At 57.7% G+C, this 18,185-nt stretch overlaps 1 protein-coding gene across 1 annotated transcript in view; it reads left to right on the top strand.

Moving 5' to 3' along the window:
- Positions 1 to 6,861: 6,861 nt before the first annotated feature.
- COL18A1 (collagen type XVIII alpha 1 chain) overlaps positions 6,862 to 18,185 on the top strand; it is a 35,693-nt gene continuing 24,369 nt past the window's right edge. Inside the window, exons 1-2 of the mRNA XM_054278017.1 lie at positions 6,862 to 6,908; positions 7,326 to 7,393. Coding sequence (XP_054133992.1) covers positions 6,898 to 6,908; positions 7,326 to 7,393 — 79 coding nt within the window. The 5' untranslated portion in view covers positions 6,862 to 6,897. The remainder of the gene's footprint in view (positions 6,909 to 7,325; positions 7,394 to 18,185) is intronic.

Below are 18,185 nucleotides of genomic sequence, written 5' to 3'. Positions count from 1 at the left end.
GGTGGATGCTCTATCCTTGGGGACATTGAAGGTTGGGATGGACAGGGCTCTGAGCAACCTGGTCCAGGGAAAGGTGCCCCTGCCCATGAGATGCTGTTTAAATGTCCCTGCTAACACAAACCATTCTGGAATTCTATGATTCCATTACTCCATGCTCCTTTGCCTGGACAACAGAGCAAGGGCAAACCTAAATGTGCTTCCACATCAACATCAGACACCTAAACCAGCTACTCACAGATTTTAGGGGAGGCTGTAATAAGGGGACACTTCAACTTGCAGACCGGATTGAAATGTTGGGGATAAGACATAGGGATATAACTTTTGAATGCAGTACATGGCTCCCTTCCCCCAGAAACAGTCTGAGAACCACCAGGAAAAGGTGCTACTGTGGATCTGCTCTGAAAATGAGGAAATGTGTCCCAAAAAATACCCCTAAAAACAACAAACCCGGCCAATCCCAGACAAAAAGAAAAAAAAAAAAAAAGAGTACAAGGAAAACTGATGCTGGGGAGTAGAAGGACTCCCAGAAGAACAGGAAATCTGAAAAAACACATGAAGTCAGATATAAATAGGGAAGAAAGACGACTAGGAGCAAGCCGGAGGCTTGTCCTGCTAAGTGTGCTCAAACCAGTGGTGACCAGCTCAGCCAGTCTTCTGCAGGGACTGGGAAGTGGGAAGGATGGGATGGACACAGTGACAGGGCTTTCCCCTGGGAGCATTCACACTCCCACCCATTTTTTTCCCTCAGGGTGGGAAAGTCTCTTAAATTGGAATAAAAATCCTGATGGGGTTATCCTGGAGAGACAAGCTAAATGTCCTGGACAGTTTGGAAGTGGCCAGCACCAGGATGGGTCAGCAGGAGCACGGTCAGCTCCTCCTGACCTAGGGGACCACGAGGATTCTCACAGGAGCAGTCCTTCCTTGGGGCCACTCCCCCTCCCCAGGAGGGAGCCTGTGCATCCCAGCGCACGGAACTGGGGCAGAACCTCGGCGTATCCAGCTGCTGAGGAGCCTGGAGCAGCCCAGTCTTCAGTGGGGAGCTGCAAGTTTCCTTTTCCCAGGAAGGAAACAGCTCCTATTTTGAGTCTTGCTAGAGCAAAAGGCATTGATTTCTTTTTTTCTCTTTTAATTTTTTTTTTCTCTTTCTTTTTTCTCTTTTTTTTCCCCAAATGAGTCAAAATTGACCATTCTTCTGCAGAGAAGATGCCGGGTGCAGCCTGGGAGAGAAGAGGCGACAGCCTTGAGGCTGCTGGGACAATCCCCAAGGAAGCAGCGAGAACATGCCAGGATCTTTCATTTTGGGGCTGTTTCCTCTGTGTCACCTGCACACTGGGAAAGCATCCCTAGGGCGCTGCTGCTCCCTCGTGTGCAGCCACCACCCTGCACTGCAGCCTGTATCCTGTCCACATGCAGCTCCCTGTGAGGCCAGAGACAGGCACGCCAGCGCTGTGCCTGCCGAGGGGACAGGGATGCTTTCAGGGCTGTCCCCCAAGTGACAGCCTGGGCTCAGGCCCGTTACTCTCTCTTGGAGGTCCTTGTCTTGCCTGGCTGGGTTTCAGAGCTCTCCCTTGAGCAAACACCTGTCTGGCAATGTAGGAAGGAAGGGGAACATGTTCTTTTGCTCCAGCTAAAAATGAACTGCTTTTCAAGTGGTCCCTCTGGAAGGGCTGGTGAGGGGAAGCAGGAATCCAGATGAGTTTCCTTGCTTTGTGGCTGCTGGCCTCAGTTCACACCCAGCAGGGAAGGCAGTCAGCGATGATTTGAATTGAGTTGAATTGAATTGAATTTAATTGAATTGAACTGAATTGAACTGAATTGAATTGAACTGCACTTCATGGAGAAAACAGGAAGGGGCACAGTCCGTGGAAAGGAGGGAGATCCTGGGAAACCCATCCCAGCCAGGACTTGGAGGCTGTGGATAGCTCCCGCTGGCCGTAGGAGGGGTGTGGAGGGGCTGGAGATGGCAGCCGGGATGTTCTAGTGTGGGAGGAGGACTCCTCCCTTGAATGAGCAATTCAGGCATCACAGAAGGTTTTGGGACCTCTCCCAACCTTCCTGAATTTGGCAGAGGTGCGGAACAGCTCTTGTTACCAGCGAGCCCCAGCCCTGCAGAGGGATGGGAGGTTTGGGCAGGATGTGCAGTGGGATGGGGGAAAGGGGCGGTCTCTCCATTCTCTCCAATGGATCCCTCGGAAGCTTTGGGGGCACTAAACCTAGCCCCCGCACCTGGGGCGTGGATGCCCCGAGGTCTGAGGTGGCTGCAGAGCTCTGCCCTCCTCCTGTTGCGGTGCTGGCCCGCGCCTGCAGAGCGGGAAGGGAAACAAGTGCCATTTCCCACAGCCGGCCGAGAGGCAGGGACCCGAGGGCGAGCCGCTGGGATGAGGCATGCGAGAAGCATCCGCCGCGTCCCCTTTCCCATGGAATGCTTCTCCCGGTCCTTGCTGTGATGTGTGCTGAAGGATTGGTTTTCCTCTGGAGCGGATGAGTCACGGAGAAAGTCGGGAGGGAGCGGGGGCTGCCCGGACATCCCAGGTGCCCTGTCCGGCTGTGTGGGAGGCAGTAGGCGCTGCCCAGGGGCGTGGGCAGAGGGCATGAAACATGCGTGTGAACCGAGAAGCTGGGGCTGGCTCTGTCTCTGCGGACACCACACAGGGCTCCCCGGTTCTGGGAAAGGAAGGGGGATCCTCCTTTGGTCCCTCTCCCCCTTCCCCGGGGAGGAGGTCACTGTGCGTAGGGGTGAGCTCCCAGCTGTCCCTCTGCTGAGTGAGTGGCTGTGTCTCTGCTGGCTTTTCAGAGCTCTCGCTTGCCCTTCTCTCGCAGCAATTTCATTGACATTGTCCAGCTTGGGAACGCGCCAGGCCCAGCTCTGTCACGTCAGGATTCCGCCAGATGGGAGCTCTCCGCAGCGGCTGCAGGATGTGGCCAGGCCTGGGGTGCCCTGCCCAGCAGCTCTATGTGCAGGGCTCAGGGCTGTGCTGCCTGGAACCTGTGCAGCGCCTGCTGCGCCAGGAGCTGATGGTGCGCTGGTTCCCTGGCCCCGCTCACCTCCCTGCAGAGCCTCACCAATCCGTGCTGTCCCATCCCATCCTCTTCCCATCCATGGGTGGGTTCCAGATCCGGCAGCATTTCTGCTGCCAGCCAGGTCTGCAGCCGCCCCTGGAACACGTCGTGCTCTCTGCAGCCCCTCTCTAAAACACTCGCCATCTCCGGCTGCCGGGGCCAGGCGCGGCGCTGCCGCACTCCCAGCCCCAGCAACCCGGCCCGGCTGAGCTCATCGCCCGCCTACATGGGCAGGTAGCTGTGCTCCCGACTCAGCCAAGCCCTTGTGGCCGCCAACTTTCCTCACTGAGGGATTATCTGGATTTCCAGTTGTTTCCACGCCCTGCCTGCACTGCCTGGGTCTTTCCCAAACGCCCACCTTTGTGGCTGTGCGTGCTTCACCTCTGGAAAGGAGGAATGGTTTTCACGTCATCCCTTGCCACATCCTCTCCAGAGGTGTAAGCTGAAGGCAGGGCATGATGCTGCCCTTTCCTGAGGACATCCTGGCAGGTCCTGGGCCATCAGCAGACACAGAGCTCCGAGCCAGAGCAACAGATGTGGCAACAAGACGCAAAACCAGCTGCTCCCAGTGGTGCCGAGCACTCACACCCGCCGGCTGCCCCGGTAGGAAGCGGCTTTAACACGGACAAACGGCACATCAAAGTGGCAGCACCAGCCACAGCCTCCCCATGGGGGTTGGCCCAGATGGGACAGCCCTGCCTGGCGGTGGTTTTCTGCTTCCTCTGTCTGCTTCAGCCTTTGTTTTTCTGCAGGGACACTCGCCAAATATTGTCCTCCGCCTTCTTGTCCTTTATTGCCCCCCTGACCCAATTCCTATGTCCCCCCACTGCTCCCCAGCCTCCTCACTTGGCGTGCTGGCAAGCGAGACTGAGCAGGTCGCAGGAGCCTCCGAAGGCAGCCGTGTACGAGCCGCGTTTCTGGGCCCCGGTGTCGCTTTCGGTGCCCGCTGGCGGCCCCGCCGCCCCCACGGCTCCCGGAACACGCCGCCCCCCCAGCGCCGGAGCAGCCTTACCGCGGGCCGGGAGGGGGACACGGGTCCTGGGAATGCATGCCAGCCCCGGAGCCACTGCCGGGGACGCGCCTGGGCCGCAGCAGACGGGTTTCCAACCCCTCCTCTCTGCCCGAAGGAGGGAAAACAGGCCAGTGTCCCGCAAGGTTGCCGGGGTGACATTTCTTGGCGGCCGCGCTGTCGCGGCCGCGGAGCTGGCAGGGGCTGTGCGCTGGGAGCTGGGGCAGCCCCTCTGTCCTCGCACCGGGGTGACCGTGCCCGGGGCCACCCAGCACGGGATGCGGGACCACCGGCCGCGGGATGCAGGTGGGAGCCAGGCACAGGGGTGGGGCGACAGCGGGACACTGTGGGATCCACACAGAGATGAAAAAATGCCAAAGCTTTGCTGGAGCTGGCAGCCTGCGGGGTAGGAGAGCCTTTTTGGCTGGGGCTTGGGAAGTCTGGTCTGCAAGAGCCACCATCGGAGCATCGCTGTTTTCCATTTGGTCGGCTTTCGAAAGAGCTGCCTCCACTGGCAGCGTGGGTGTCCCTCCTCCCGCGGCGGGCAGTGTTTGTTTGCTTGGGAAAAGATGAGCCTCATTATCTGTCCTCCGTGGCTCTTGCACTTTAAAGCTCAGCAGGAGGAGATTTTGCGATGGGAAACTGCCCTAGTGTCAGGCGGGCTTTGCATGGAGCTCTGCTGCGGGGGACCACGGCCCCGCTGGGGTAGTGGGGACAGCACCGGGGCAATGGCGACAGCACCGGGACAATGGCGACAGCACCGGGGCAGTGGCGAGAGCACCGGGGCAATGGCGACAGCACCGGGGCAATGGCGACAGCACCGGGGCAGTGGCGACAGCACCGGGGCAATGGCGACAGCACCGGGGCAGTGGCGAGAGCACCGGGGCAGTGGCGACAGCACCGGGGCAATGGGGACAGCACCGGGGCAGTGGCGAGAGCACCGGGGCAGTGGTGACAGCACCGGGGCAATGGGGACAGCACCGGGGCTGAGAGACAGGCGAGACAGGAGGGTGGCAGAAGGTGATGTGCTCGAACAAACGCAGCTGGGTCAGGTGGAGTCCGGAGGTGCAGCAAGGAGGAAGTGTGGGATGTAATCCAGCTCCACACTCACCTGCAGCAGCGATAACATCGCTGTGCTCCGCGTGTGGGAAGGTCCGGGCAGGCGGTCAGGGGAGCCCCGAGTGTTTGCACCTCCCGGCCCCGGCAGCGAAGATAACATTGGAAGGGCCAGAATTCCCCCGTGGAGCCAAAGCAGCCTTCCCAGAGCTCCCAACAGGCTCTCCCACCCCACCGGAGCACTTATCCACCCGTTTTGATCCAGCCCACACAAAGCCAGGTCACTCCAAACAGGTCTCTGCTATCGGGCAGGATTCTTCTCCATTTTCAAGGAGATTTATTTTCCAAGCATCATCCTTGCCCCAGGACTCTCCTCGCCCTTGCTCCAGGCCCTGCAGCCCATCCATCCCTCCAAAATCCCTTCGCGGAAGTGCAGCCCTGTGACTCAGGGCTGCCAACATGTTGCCTTTTGTGCAGCTCAGGTATTCCAACCTCTACCTGGAAGGAAGGAATCCAGCTGTGGGAGAAGAAAGGGCCGGTAAATCACTCAGCATCCAGCTGGGAAAGCATAAATTCAAGAGTCCTGACCACGTGAAAACATTCTGCAGCCAAACAAGAGGCAGCTTCGGTGTGTGTTCATGGCCCCCAGACCGGGGTTGTGCTGAGGGGCTGCCTGCCTTTGATGCCGTTGAAAGATTTATGGCCAAAATTCGGAGAGCGCTAGCGTGCCCCTGTGCGAGCGCAGAGCCGAGCAGCTGGATGTCATGGTTTATCCTGCTAGATCCAAACCCTGCCTTAGACTAAACACGCCTCTGCCATCATTAGTGAATCACTTCTACATCCCCTCGAACCTTCCAGGACTTGGATTTCAGAAGCTTTTTGCTGCCGCGGGGCACTAAAATGCTACGGAAGACAAAGCAAGGTGTGGCAGCAGGTTTTGTGGGGATTATCCCGCTGGGATAATCCTGGGGCTGGAGGAAGATGAAAGCGGGGGTACGGGGAGGAGTGAAAGCAGCACCAGCCTCAGCTTTAACTCCTTTCCCGCCGCGGGCAGGGTGAGGTGCGGGGCGCTGCCGCCGTGGCTCTGGCATCGCAGCCCGCAGCCAGAGCTGCCCCGGGAGGGTGTCCGGGAACCCCCCGGCTCCGCACCCTGCCGGGCCGGGCCGGGCTCACGGCACCATGAAGGAGGCAGGACCGTGGAGCTCCCGAGCCCCTGCACGCAGTGAGGGCGAGCAAAGGGCCAGGAAGGGAGAGCGGCGGTGCCATGCCGAGAGCGCCCAGCCCTGCTCCGTGCCCCGGGGCTCGAATAAGTGCTGGGAGAGGCAATGATCTCAGCTCGCTGATTCACTCCCTCCTTCAAGACCAGACCTGGCCTGCAGGCCGAAGCCCAGGGCTTGGTGGAGTAGGAGGTGCCCGGGCAGGTCCTGCGGGCAGTGGGTGCCCTTTGGGGGCGAGGGTGCTCTCCGCGCCCCGGGCAGAGCTGGGATGCTCCTCGGGGCGGGATGTTCCTCGGCAGGGATGCTCCTCGGTGAGAAGAGCTGTGCCTCTCCCACTCATCCATCCCCGGGGAGTGTCCCCGACCCCTGCCGGAGACGCCGGCTGTGAGAGTCCCGGCCCCGGGGGCTGGGGGCGGGCAGAGCCCCGGCCTCGGCTCACCCGCCCGGGGCGGGCCGGCCCTGCCGCCCCTCCCCTCCCCGCCCCCCGGGCCGTGCCGATCCCGCCGCTCCGAGCCGAGCCGAGCCGCGCTGCGCTGCCGGCGCCGAGCGGGCACCATGCGCACGGGGTGAGCGCCGGGGCTGCGGGGGGCAGCGGGCCCGTGGAACCGCCGGGGATGGGGAGGGCACAGGTAGTGCGGGAAGCACGGAGCCGCCGTGCAGAGGCGGCGCCGGGAATCCGGATCCGCCGGGGAGGGAGACACCGGGACCCTGGAGGGCGGGGGGACCTCGGTGTGAGAGTGGCGGGAGCCCAGGGGCAGCGGTACCGCGGGGACACCGGGAAAGGCCGGCACCAGGCCCGGGAAGCCGCCGGGGGCAAGGGGAGCGCGGGAAGCCGGTGCCCCGACACACGGGCGGCCGCAGGGTACGGGAGCCCTGAGGGCTGGGGGTCCCGGCTGTGACCGCGGGCTGGGGCTGGGGGCTGGGGGGCGCCTCGCCCCCGGCAGGAAGGTGAGTGACCTCTCTGTCCCCTTCCCTCCCCGCAGGTGCCCCCCGCCGCGGCTGCTGCTCGGGCTCTTTGTCCTGCTGGTCCCCGCTGCTTCCCCGGAGCCGGGTAACGTGCACGGGATGCTGCGGGATGCTGGGGAGGGGAGCGCCTGCCGCCCTGCTCGGGGTCCCACACCTCCTCCCTGTCCTGACGCCCCCCATCGCTCGGGAGGCTCTCCCCAGCAGGAATGGGGGCTGGAGTCTCCCCTCGAGCAAATGCTGCGCCCAGTCGTGCTTCCCGAAGCTGGGGCTGGTTCCTTCAATGGCCACGTCCCTTGTGGCTCCCGAGCCCGGGGGGTCCCGTGTGCTCCATCCCATCGGCGGCCAGGGATGCTGGGGAAATCCCTGACTGCAGCTCCCTGGGAGGAGAGGTCCGTGCTGGCTGAGCACAGGCAGGATAGAGCTGCCCCAGAGTGGCCGTGCTCCATGTGTTAGCTTTTCTCCACAAATCCTCCCTGTAGCTGCATGTCCTTGGAAGTGTTGTGAGTGGTCGGGAGCCTCGAGCCTATGCCCTGGGGATGCGACACCTCCCACACGCTTCTGGGCTTTCCCCTGCCTTCGGGGCTCCCTGTAACATCCCAATTCTCAAGGTACTGGCGCGCCGGGAGAGGGGAATTCAGTGCTGACTCAGCTCGCCAGCCCTTTTTTCCCCACGAGCCGGTTCTCCTACTGCCTGTGTTTCTGGTGAACTTTACCTCCCCGACAGGGCAGCTTCCTGCCGGCTGCCAGGCGGGATGAAAGCCCTCCTCCCCTCGCAGCCCGTCTCTGGATGTGTGCCCAGTGCCCGGAGGCGGGAACAGCCACGGCTGACGCGGGGAGCCCCCGCCTGGATCCCGGGAACCCCAACTGCCAAAGCAGCTGAGCTGCAAGTGATGATCCAAAAACAAGGATAGGGTGGATTTTCTCTGGGCTAGTGGTCTGGTTTTTGGCTTGTGCCAGCATGGTGTGAAGCATCACTCGAGTCCCTTTCTGCTGTCCCAGGCTGGGCACAACGTTTCTGTTAGTGGCATCCTCAGGTGCAGGTGAACAGGAAATTGGCCATGAAATTGGTGGATTATTTACTGGGGCAAGGCTTTGTGTCATCTAGGAACAGCTCTGGCACTGCTCTGTGGGCAGCGGGGTCAGCTGTGGAGGGAAGGAGGCTGGCTGGGGCAGTGGGGATGCCCAGCACTCCCAGAGCACGTCTGGGAACACTGGGAGAAGCTCTCCAAGTGCCCCGGGCTGTATTTATGATGCTGCTTTCAGTGGCGTGGGTGCCTCCCCAGGGGGCCACGGGAACAAAGCCCCCCTTGGAGATCTGCAGAGTTGGGAACATCGTTCCCATGTGAAATCCTGAATTGGCTATTTTAGGTCCCTGGAGACTGTCCAGTGCAGCCAGGCTGAGCTGGAGGGCTGGGCACTGCTCTAATAGTGGGTACTCAGAGTTATCCATGCCCTTCCCCTCCTCTGCATCAGCATCCTTGGGCACTCAGGGCCAGCCAGGAGCCTCTGCTGAGCTGCAGGTGCATCCCCCAGCTTTGGGCAGCCGTGCTGGGGCCCCCAGGAGGTTCCCCAGGGCGTGCAGGGGGGATGAGTGCCGGGGGAGCGCGGCCAGCGCTGGTCACCACTGGCAGGAGGCGCCCGTCTCACCCAGCTGACTTGGCCGTCTCCCAAAGGCAGCCTGCAGATCGGGTTTTAAAGGAATTCAGCGGGTTGGTGTGGCTTTTTTTCCTTCTTTTCTTTTTTCCTTCCCCCCCTTCCCTTGGTTCAATGTCCAAGGACTGCAGGGCCTGTTCTGCCAGCCCGCCTTTGTGATGGCTTCTGGGGAATGTTTGCTCCAAAGGCTGTCCTGGCATGGAGATAACCTTTCTGTTTATCTGCCTGCCTTGCAAATTTGGGGGCTTAGCTGCCCCAAACTGGCTGGCCTCTTATCACTGGATCTCTGGGATTCCTCAGAAAGGGCACGTAGCTGTGAGGAATAGCTGTGAGGAATAGCTTGGGGATGCTGTCACACGTCTGGTCTGGCGAGTGTGGGGGGAATCACAGATAGGGCTGTGAGTGACCTCAAGCATGGGCTGGGTCACATGCTGGGAAAATCCCCATTCCCAGGGGGCAATCCTGTCCCAGGTCCCTGGATAGGGGCGATCTGCTGGCCAGACCTCCCCAGTCTGGTGGTAGAAACAACCATGCATTGGAACAGACTGCCCAGGGAAGTGATGGAATCACCATCCCTGGAAGTGTTTGAAAAATGTGTAGATGTGGCTCTTTGGGACATGGTTTAATGGTGGAACTGGCTGTGCTGGGTTAGTGGTTGGATCTGATGACCTCGGAGGTCTTTTCCAACTGTAGTGCTTCCATGATTCTGTTATCTTCTCTCCCACTGAATTTCTGTGCTTTAGTTTGGGGCTGGGAAGAACCCCAAAAGCAGCCCCAGCTCTCTGCTGTGCTGCTGCTGAGGGTGCAGGCAGCACCTGGGAATTCAAGCTGCCTCCTCCCACTGTTATGGAGAACAGGTGCTGGAGCTGCAGGTTGAGAGGCTCATTCCTGATAATTTCCATCCCCAGGGGGCTGTGGGTCCTTCTGTCTGGGATTCCTCACAAGGAATTGCTGTGCGAAGCGATTTACAGCCTGTGACACAACTGCTCTGCTGTCAGCACCTGGGGGGGTTTGACAGGGGCATCAGAGCTTCCCTAGCATTATTTTAGGAATGTCCAAAAGACGGGGAATTGGCTGTGGGCAGCACCCAGCATCGTGGGTTTGGCTCACGCAGGGCTGGCGCCTCTTAGCTCTGGCAGCGTCGTTTGACCGCTGAGGTTCCCAGCAGGGGCTGGAGGAACTGGGGAGGATGCTGTGCTCCAGAAGCTCCTCAGGCTCTTCAGCTGCTTATCAGCTGGCAGGGCTGCTGTTTGCAAAACCTTATCTGTGCCGTGGGAGCTGCTGGGGAGGGGGAGCTGCCCAGGCTGCCAGCAGCTGGAAGGAGACAAGGCTGCGGGCATCTCCCTGCAGCACCTCTGAGCTCCTGGTCCATCCCCCTGGCAGGCGGATCCCATCCCTCCTGCCTGTCCCAAGAAGGTGGTGGCAGGGATGAAGTGGCCGTGCTTGGATGGTGCTTTGGGGCTAGAAATTAGGTTTAAAAAGAGACTGAGTATTCCTGCAGAGTGGCTGTGCTCCCTGGCAGGACTTTGCTTCCATTGAAGCACACAGCCTTTTCAAGCCCTAATCCTAATTCTCCCATTACTTCCTCAGCTCTATACCTGAACTTGGTCCATCCACAGCAACCATTCTCCCAGAGCTCTTGCCTTGGTTTTAGGTTTCCAAATGGTGTCTGCTGGCCCAGCAGCGTGAATGCCTGGGAGCTCCCTCCCCACTGCTGCATGTCCCTGGAGGGATGGAGAGCTGCTCTTCTCTGTGACCACTAGAAAACCCTGCCCATACACTTCCATATCCTGGAGAAATGGGGTTTTATTTTTTTCTCCGAAGAGCAGCCTCTCAGTAACACTGCTCACTATTTATTTTGGCTTGCAGCTGGACAAACCTCTCCTTCCAGTGTTTATGGCGACAAAACTTGGGTGCTGTTAAGCAGCAAATCCAAGTCCTTGGAGAAAACATTTTGCAATCCTGCTTCAAGCGTCACCGCCTGGCTTAAAAACTCCCTGAGCAGAAAAAAATGTGCTGCCGGGAAACTGGCTTTGCTCTCGGGGGGATGTCACCACTTCTTTATGAGGAGGCAGGAGCATGCGGGGCCAGGGGCGAGGACTCATCCAAGGCTGAGCCCTCTGATAAAAAAGAGGGAGAGAGACTTTTTACATGAGCCTGGAGTGACAGGACAAGGGTAAATGTCTTCACACTGATAGAGGGTAGGGTTGGATGGGATATTGGGAAGGAATTCTTCCCAGTGAGGCCCTGGCACAGGGTGCTCAGAGCAGCTGCGGCTGCCTCTGGATCCCTTGGAAGTGTTCTAGGCTGGGTGGGATGGGCTTGGAGCAGCCAGGGAGAGTGAAAGATGTCCCTGTCCATGGCAGGGGGTGGAACAAGGTGAGGTTGGGTGTCCCTTCCAACCCACCCCATATTCTGTGACAGGGACACCGAGTCTCTTCTGCACCACTCTGGCCTGTCATAAGTGTCAGGGATGATACTCTAAACCCTGGAATAACAATCCCAGCAAGTGCGCTGTCTTTTTTCCCTAACTCTCGATAGTTTACCAAGAAAATAATTAATTCTGGCATTTCGGTAGAGAGTTCAAAATGCGGAAGGAGACATCTGGGATTAAGTATTGATGGATATCAGCAGTCCAGAGGTATGGGATTAATAAAACACTCTAGTGATTCTTCTGTTGTATCTGATGACATTTGGGAAAGCATTGGAGAGGAATCCTTTCCAAGAGCATGCTGCAATCGCTCTGTGTGCAAGTCTGGAGGCAGTGTCTTGGATGTTATGAAGAAATTCTTCCCTTTGAAGGTGTCGTGGCACTGGTGCAGGTTGACAAGAGAAGCTGTGGCTGCCCCTGGATTCCTGGAAGTGTCCATGGCCAGGTTGCACAGGGCTTGGAGCAGCCTGGGATGGTGGCAACTGTCCCTGGCCATGGCAGGGGGTGGGACTTTTGGGTTCCTTCCCACCCAAACCACTCTGTGAGGCTCCATGATGGATGAGCTCCTCGTCATCCCGTGTCCCAGCTTCCTCTCTGCCAGCTGTGGGAGTGCTCTCCCTGGCTCTGCTGTCCTCCAGCCACATTCCTCATCCTTTGGGTGGCCATGCGCGTGGAGCAGCGGTGCTGCTGCCCTCAGGAGGATGTGCCCTGTCCTGCTGATGGGTGGGAAGTGGTGCAGGGGAAACCTGCTATGATTTCAGCTGGTGCTAAGTCCCCTTAAATTCTGGGGATTGGGAACAAGTCCCTGAATTTTTGGGGGGAGGAAGGCACATGGTAGCACCAGTGTGTGTGATTTTAGTGTCATACTTGGTTAGCCTGGGAGCTTGTTGCCAAAGATATCATTGAAGCACAAGGAGCTAGATGGGGTTAGAAAATGGTTTGGAAATGTGTGCAGCTACCAGAGGCTCTGGCGTTGCCTTAATATGGATTTGGAACCACTGGGAGAGACAGAGGGAGAGGCTCGAGGGCAAAAACCCTCCGCACTCTGGGGGTGTGAGCATGGTTAATCTGCCCTTTGGGGGTGAAGGGGTGGTTCCCACCGTGCAGATGTGACGGCTTTGGCCTCCCAGGGAGTGTTGGAATGGAGCAGGGCACTGACACCCCCTGGGCTGTGGGCTGGGGCTGCCCCAGGGCCGGGGCTTCAGAGGCTTGGTGTGCTCCTGGCTCTGAGCGGCAGCGCCGGCGCTGGGGCTTTCTCAGCAAGCAACATCTGCTCCGGAACATCCCGTGTCTTAAAAGGGTTGCTTTTGCGGAATTTTTATTGCCTTTTTTTTTTTTTGGCATGGCCTCCCAGCCCTCTTCTAAGATGGAAATTGGTCATTAGTGGATTTTATTGTAGTTTTATTTTATTCCCAAGCTCAGTCTGCTGGTTTCCTCCTCCCATGGGGACTGTAAGGTCTGGCTGTTCCTCTGACCCTGTCCTCAGGTTGTGGGAGTCTGCTCCAACAGCCTAGGGTGGGAATAGGAGCTGGGGCACCTGGAACCCAGCATTACCATCCCCATGCTCTTCCCACTGTCACCACTGGCATAAATCTCTGAGAGCCCAATGGTCCTTGAAGCTACCTCTGAGTTCATCATTCCTAAATTAGACACTTGCCTTCCCTCTGGAAGACACAGTAATCAAACCAATTTATTCTTTTCCACCCTCCTTGTTAGTCTGTAGCTTAATTGAGTTGGAGATTGTTGACATTTGCATAAACAGCAACTTTTTGATAATCCCCAGATAAGCTGGTGGTGCTCACTTGTGGCATGATGGGAAGGCATCTGTACAGCTTATTCCTTCCCCTGGGACACCAAAATGCTTCCCAGAGGGGCCAGGAGCCTTATCCTGGGGACCCAGGACATGTGGATGACAGGGAACCCCTGGACACATCGTGTGACCCTATCAGTGATGCCAGCATCTCCCCAGCTGGGTTCCAAAGCTGGAGAAGTGCCCTGTCGTGCTGGGAGCTGGGGCTCAGGGGGTGCTGACGGGTGGGAGTGAGTGGAGTAGAAACGTGCAATGATTCTAGGCGGCACTAAATCCCCCTGGATATCAGGGTGCAAGAGAAAGTCCCAGCCCGTGGCACTGTGGGCAGAGAGAGGTGTGTGACAGCAGCCTCTGATTTTTGGCTTTTACTGTAGATTCTTTGAATGGTTTGGCTTGGAAGGGACCTCAAAGCCCATCTTGTTCCACCCCCTGCCATGGGCAGGACCACCTTCCACTATCCCAGGTAGCTCAGACTTCAGGGTTTGAGTAACCAGTTGTTACTTCTGCAGCTGCTCTGGGCACGTCTCTTTGGGGGGGAGACAGTGATGTCAGGCCATGAAGATGGAGGGTGTGTGGGTGTCCTGGCATCCCCATGCCCGTGTGTGGTACCCAGTGGGCTGGGCTCTTGATCCGAGTCTAATCCCACCAGGATTCTCCTGGTGCTGGGCTGGATGGAGATATCAGACAGTTCCCTCCCAGCTAGGATGCAATGGGGCTGTGGGCCTGGCTCCCTCTGGGTGCCAGGGGGATGGCAATCCTCATGACACCCTTCAAGGCTGGCTGCCAGCCTGGCTCCAGCCAGCCCTTGGCCGATGGCTCCTTTCCCACCTTCTCCTTGGGCTCAGCTGAAAGAGTTAAGGAAGCCACCGGAGAGGGGCCTCCAGAGGCAACTGCTGGAGGTAATAATCTTCCTTCGGCTCTTTTCTCTTTTCCCCCGCTAATTGCGGAGTTGACATCGTCCCCTCTCATGAAAGGCTCTTTTGTCAGCCGAGTTGCTGGGCAAAGCCCGGGCTTGGCAGCAGGTTTCGAGCCCCGGGCCGTCTCCTGCACATGCCTCTCCGGCGGCAGGTACTGAAACGACTCTTTCAGCGACAGCGATGTCCCTCCCTCTTTGGCTCCCATCTGAAACAAAACCAAACACCTAAACAGCGACAAAAATCCCTCCTTTTAGCCAACGGGGCCTGATTTTCGGCCGGTTTCGGAGGGAAAGGTCAGCCCGTCTAGACTCTAATCCGACAAGTGTTGTATTTCTTCCCCCGCGGGTGTCCTAGCAACGGGATTAACCCGCGGTGCGGGCGGACACTGGCGGGATCCCGCTCCATCCCGACTCTGGATGTGTCGCTTAGCATGGCCGGGCAGCCTCAGGGGTGGGCTGGGCTCTGGCCCCGCTCCCTGCGCCTGCCCCGGGCTCTGCCAGCGGCTCCTGGCGCCAAACATCAGCCCAGCGGCAGGGCAATTGAGAACACCGGGGGTAGAGCAGGCTTGTGGATGCTTGACCCGCCCCAGGCAGCTGGTGAAGCACCTCTGCCCCAAGAAGGACACCAGGCCGGGTTTGGGGACCGCACTGGAGTGGGATGCTCCACACCGGCACCGTGGGACAGCCTGTGTCACTGTAAATGTGACTCTCACAGTGGAAATGGGTCTCCCAGTGCATCCCCTGATCCCAACGCTCTGATCTCCCTCCCAGGACATTCCTTGCCTCTCGGTGCTCTGGTCTCCCACTACACCCCCTGTATCCCAGCACCTGGGTCTCCCAGGACGTCCCTCCCTCTGTTCCAGCTGTGCAGGGGTGGCTCTTAACCCCTGTCATCCCTCCGGCCTCGGGGTCAGCCTCGGCGGCAGCAACACCAGTAAAAATGTGTCTATTTGGGTCGGGAGAAAAACCACTTCCCATTTCCTTCATTCAGCTGTTTAATCATTTTATCTCCCTGCTGCTGTTCAATCACCTGAGGGCCCAGTTTGCCTCCAGGTGTTACTGGTGGGGCCTCCCTGCCCATCCGTGTGCAGCTGGTGCCGGAGCTCAGCGCCCAAACAAGCGATGGGTGGCTCCCAGTGGGTGCTGTGCCTCTGGAGCCCCCACACCCGTGGCACAGCTGCCTGATAACATTGTTCCGTTTCAGTCTTTTTCAGCCTTTCCTCTGCTTTCCCAGCGGCCTCTTTCCGGGCTTTCTTCTGCCTTCTTTCCTTGTGGAGTGGCCAGCCAGGGTTTCTCCCCAGAGCCGTGCAAGCTTTGCTGTTCGCCCCATGCCGCTGAGCTCTGATGTCCCCGAGCGCGGGGTGCAGAGGAGCCAGAAGGGGTTTGGGGAGCACCATCTTGGTTTAATCCTTGCTGTTGCAAGGAGAGGAGCCAGGAGCTGGCTCCCAGCGCAGCCCCAGGAGCTCCTGCAGGCTGCAGCATCCTCCCCAGCGCGGTGCTGCTCCCTCCCAGGGCCCGGCTGTGTGGGGCTCTGCGCCCTGCAAACGGCCCCGCGCTAATGAGGAGCTGCTGTGGGCCTGGGAGAAGGGGGGGGTTCGTTCCCCCAAATCCCAGCTGGGTGCTCCGGAGACAGGCTGCAGCTTGCCCGGAGTCCCAGAGCGCAGCTCCTGCCTACGTGGGATTTTTTTTCCCCTGCAGCTGGAGCGGGTTAAGTGGGGTTTTAGAAGCGTTTTCTTTTCTCCTGGGTGCTTAAAACAACAATAAATAAAGTCCCAGACCTGCGAGTGACACTGCTGTTGCTGCTGCGAGGAAGGGAAGATTTATGGGGATTTTTTTTTTTAACTTTACAGGTCACTGCTAGTATTTGTGGAATTGGCTTTGCTGCAGGAAAAACTGGTTTCCTGCATTCCCATTAGGAAGAAACTTCTGTGATCATGTAATTAAAATGCAGAAAAAAAATAAAATAGCAATAAGTAAGTAGATACCAGAGGAGCTGGTGCTCATAGCTGGGTCCTTTGGAGGCTGTGTGTGTCCTCTGCCTTGTTCGGACCTTGGCTATGCTGCTTGCAGCCTGTGGCAGGAAAAAAAAGGGGCTTTTTTGCACTTTTTCTGGGCTTTCTGGCTCCTGTACCAGCCTGCAAAGGCAGGAAAAAAAATCTACATTTTGACCATGGGAATGTTTTAATCCATCTTGAGGCAGTTTCCAGAGTTTTTTTATCACCTTATCTGAGCTGGGGCTGGCACCAAGATCAACTCCTGTCAGGCAGGGAATGTTGGGACTATGACTCCTCCATGCAGTAAATGAAAAATTATGGATTTGACTCATCCCCATCCTCTTGCAGTTGGACAGCTGCAGCCTGCAGGTCTCATCCTGGGGGTCCCAGCTCCCCAGAACTTTTAAGCAGGGAAGGGAAACTGTGCTTCCATAGCATTATTTTTGGGGGTTTGTTTTTATGTGGGTTTTGTTGGGTTTTTTGTTTGGTTGGTTAATTTGGTTTTGGGTTTGGGCTTTTTTTTTTTTTTTTTTTTTTTTTTTTTTTTTTTTAAATTTGTTTTTTGTTTCCAGAAAAGATTCACTGCTTAGACTTGGATTCTTGGGATGTGAACATTTTTTCATCTGGGATGGTGATATGAGAAAAGACCCCCTGACTTTAGGGGCACCTTGAACCCAAAGCGTGGCCATCAGTAACAAAACCGTCCCAAATCCCAGAATGCCAGGTTTGGGTTGGAAGGGGCCCTAAAGTTCATCCAGTGCCACCCCTGCCATGGCAGGGACACCTCCCGCTGTCCCAGGCTGCTCCAAGCCCCCTCCAGCCTGGCCTTGGGCACTGCCAGGGATCCAGGGGCAGCCACAGCTGTGCCAGGGTCTCACTGCCCTCACAGGGAACAATTCTTAAGTCCCAATATCCCATCCATCCCTGCCCTCTGGCGCTGGGAGCCATTCCCTGGCTCCTGTCCCTCCATCCTTTTCCCCCAGTCCCTCTGCAGCTCTCCTGGAGCCCCTTCAGGCTCTGAGCTCTCCTTCTCTGACAATGCTCCAGCAGCACCTGGACACGGTGCTGTGCTCCCGGCAGGTGAGCCTGCTCCAGCAGGGCTTGGATTTGCCCATCTCCAGAGGTGCCTTCCCAGCCCCAGCCCTCCGGGACCCTGGGAATGACGATCCCCGCAAGGCTGCCCGGCCTTCCCAGCCCGCCCCCCCTTTGAACTCTCTGGTATGCGAATTTTTGCTGGTGTCAGAGGGTCGGCGGCTGCAAAATCCCTCCCGGTTAAAGGGTGGGAATACCAGTGTGTGCAGCTTGGGATAATTACCAGTTGTCAGCAAAACAATAGTGACATTGTAGGGCAGGAGTAAAGGGAAAGGGCCCCTGTCTTGAGAGTAATGTTACTTTTCTATTTAGGTTGCCATAGTCTTTGCTGAGAAATGGCCCTATTCTCTCTAATCCTCCCCTTCAGGCATGCCTGCTGAGCTTTTTTGTGTGGTTTGGGTTTTTTTTTTAACCCCTTATCATCCCAGGAAATAGCTTATGGGTACCCATCTCCGTGGTGCTGTGCTGCAGGGATGCCCTTGGCTCATGGCATTGTGCCCGTGGGGAATGCTGAACCTGGGATGGTGCCTGGCTGTGGCATCATCCCTGCGCTCAGGAGGGGGCAAACCTGATCTGGAATCTCTGTCTTCGTGCAAGCAGGGACACAAATTACACCCTTCCTGTTCTTGGCAGCTGTCCTGTTACAGGTGGTGAACTTCAGTGCATTAAAGCTGTTTATTGCGTTGTATTTTGCTTCAAAATCAAATTACTTGTAGAAAGAAGGAATAGTTGAAAGGAATAATCAAATACTGGCTCTGGTTGTTGGTTGGAAAGGAATGATGTGAGTTCTGGCCTCATCCAGCTCCTGCTGGCTTTCCCCAGCATTTGCATGGAGCAGCAAAGGATCACCCACCTGTTTGACCCCTTACTATCCATCTCCAGGGCTGTTTGGACTTCCTCAAAAGCTCTAAGTTTTTTTGCTTCAATACCTGTGGAGACATGGCAGGGAAAGAGGGATTTCAGCCTTGGCTGATATCAGGT

Source organism: Melozone crissalis, unplaced genomic scaffold, assembly GCF_028551555.1.
Source record: "Melozone crissalis strain CALT ecotype California unplaced genomic scaffold, PUWL_Pcris_2 ptg000023l_1, whole genome shotgun sequence".
NCBI classification, from domain to species: Eukaryota; Metazoa; Chordata; class Aves; order Passeriformes; family Passerellidae; genus Melozone; species Melozone crissalis.
The sequence above is the reverse complement of the archived record's forward strand: the minus strand, read 5'-3'. Positions and strand labels throughout refer to the sequence as shown.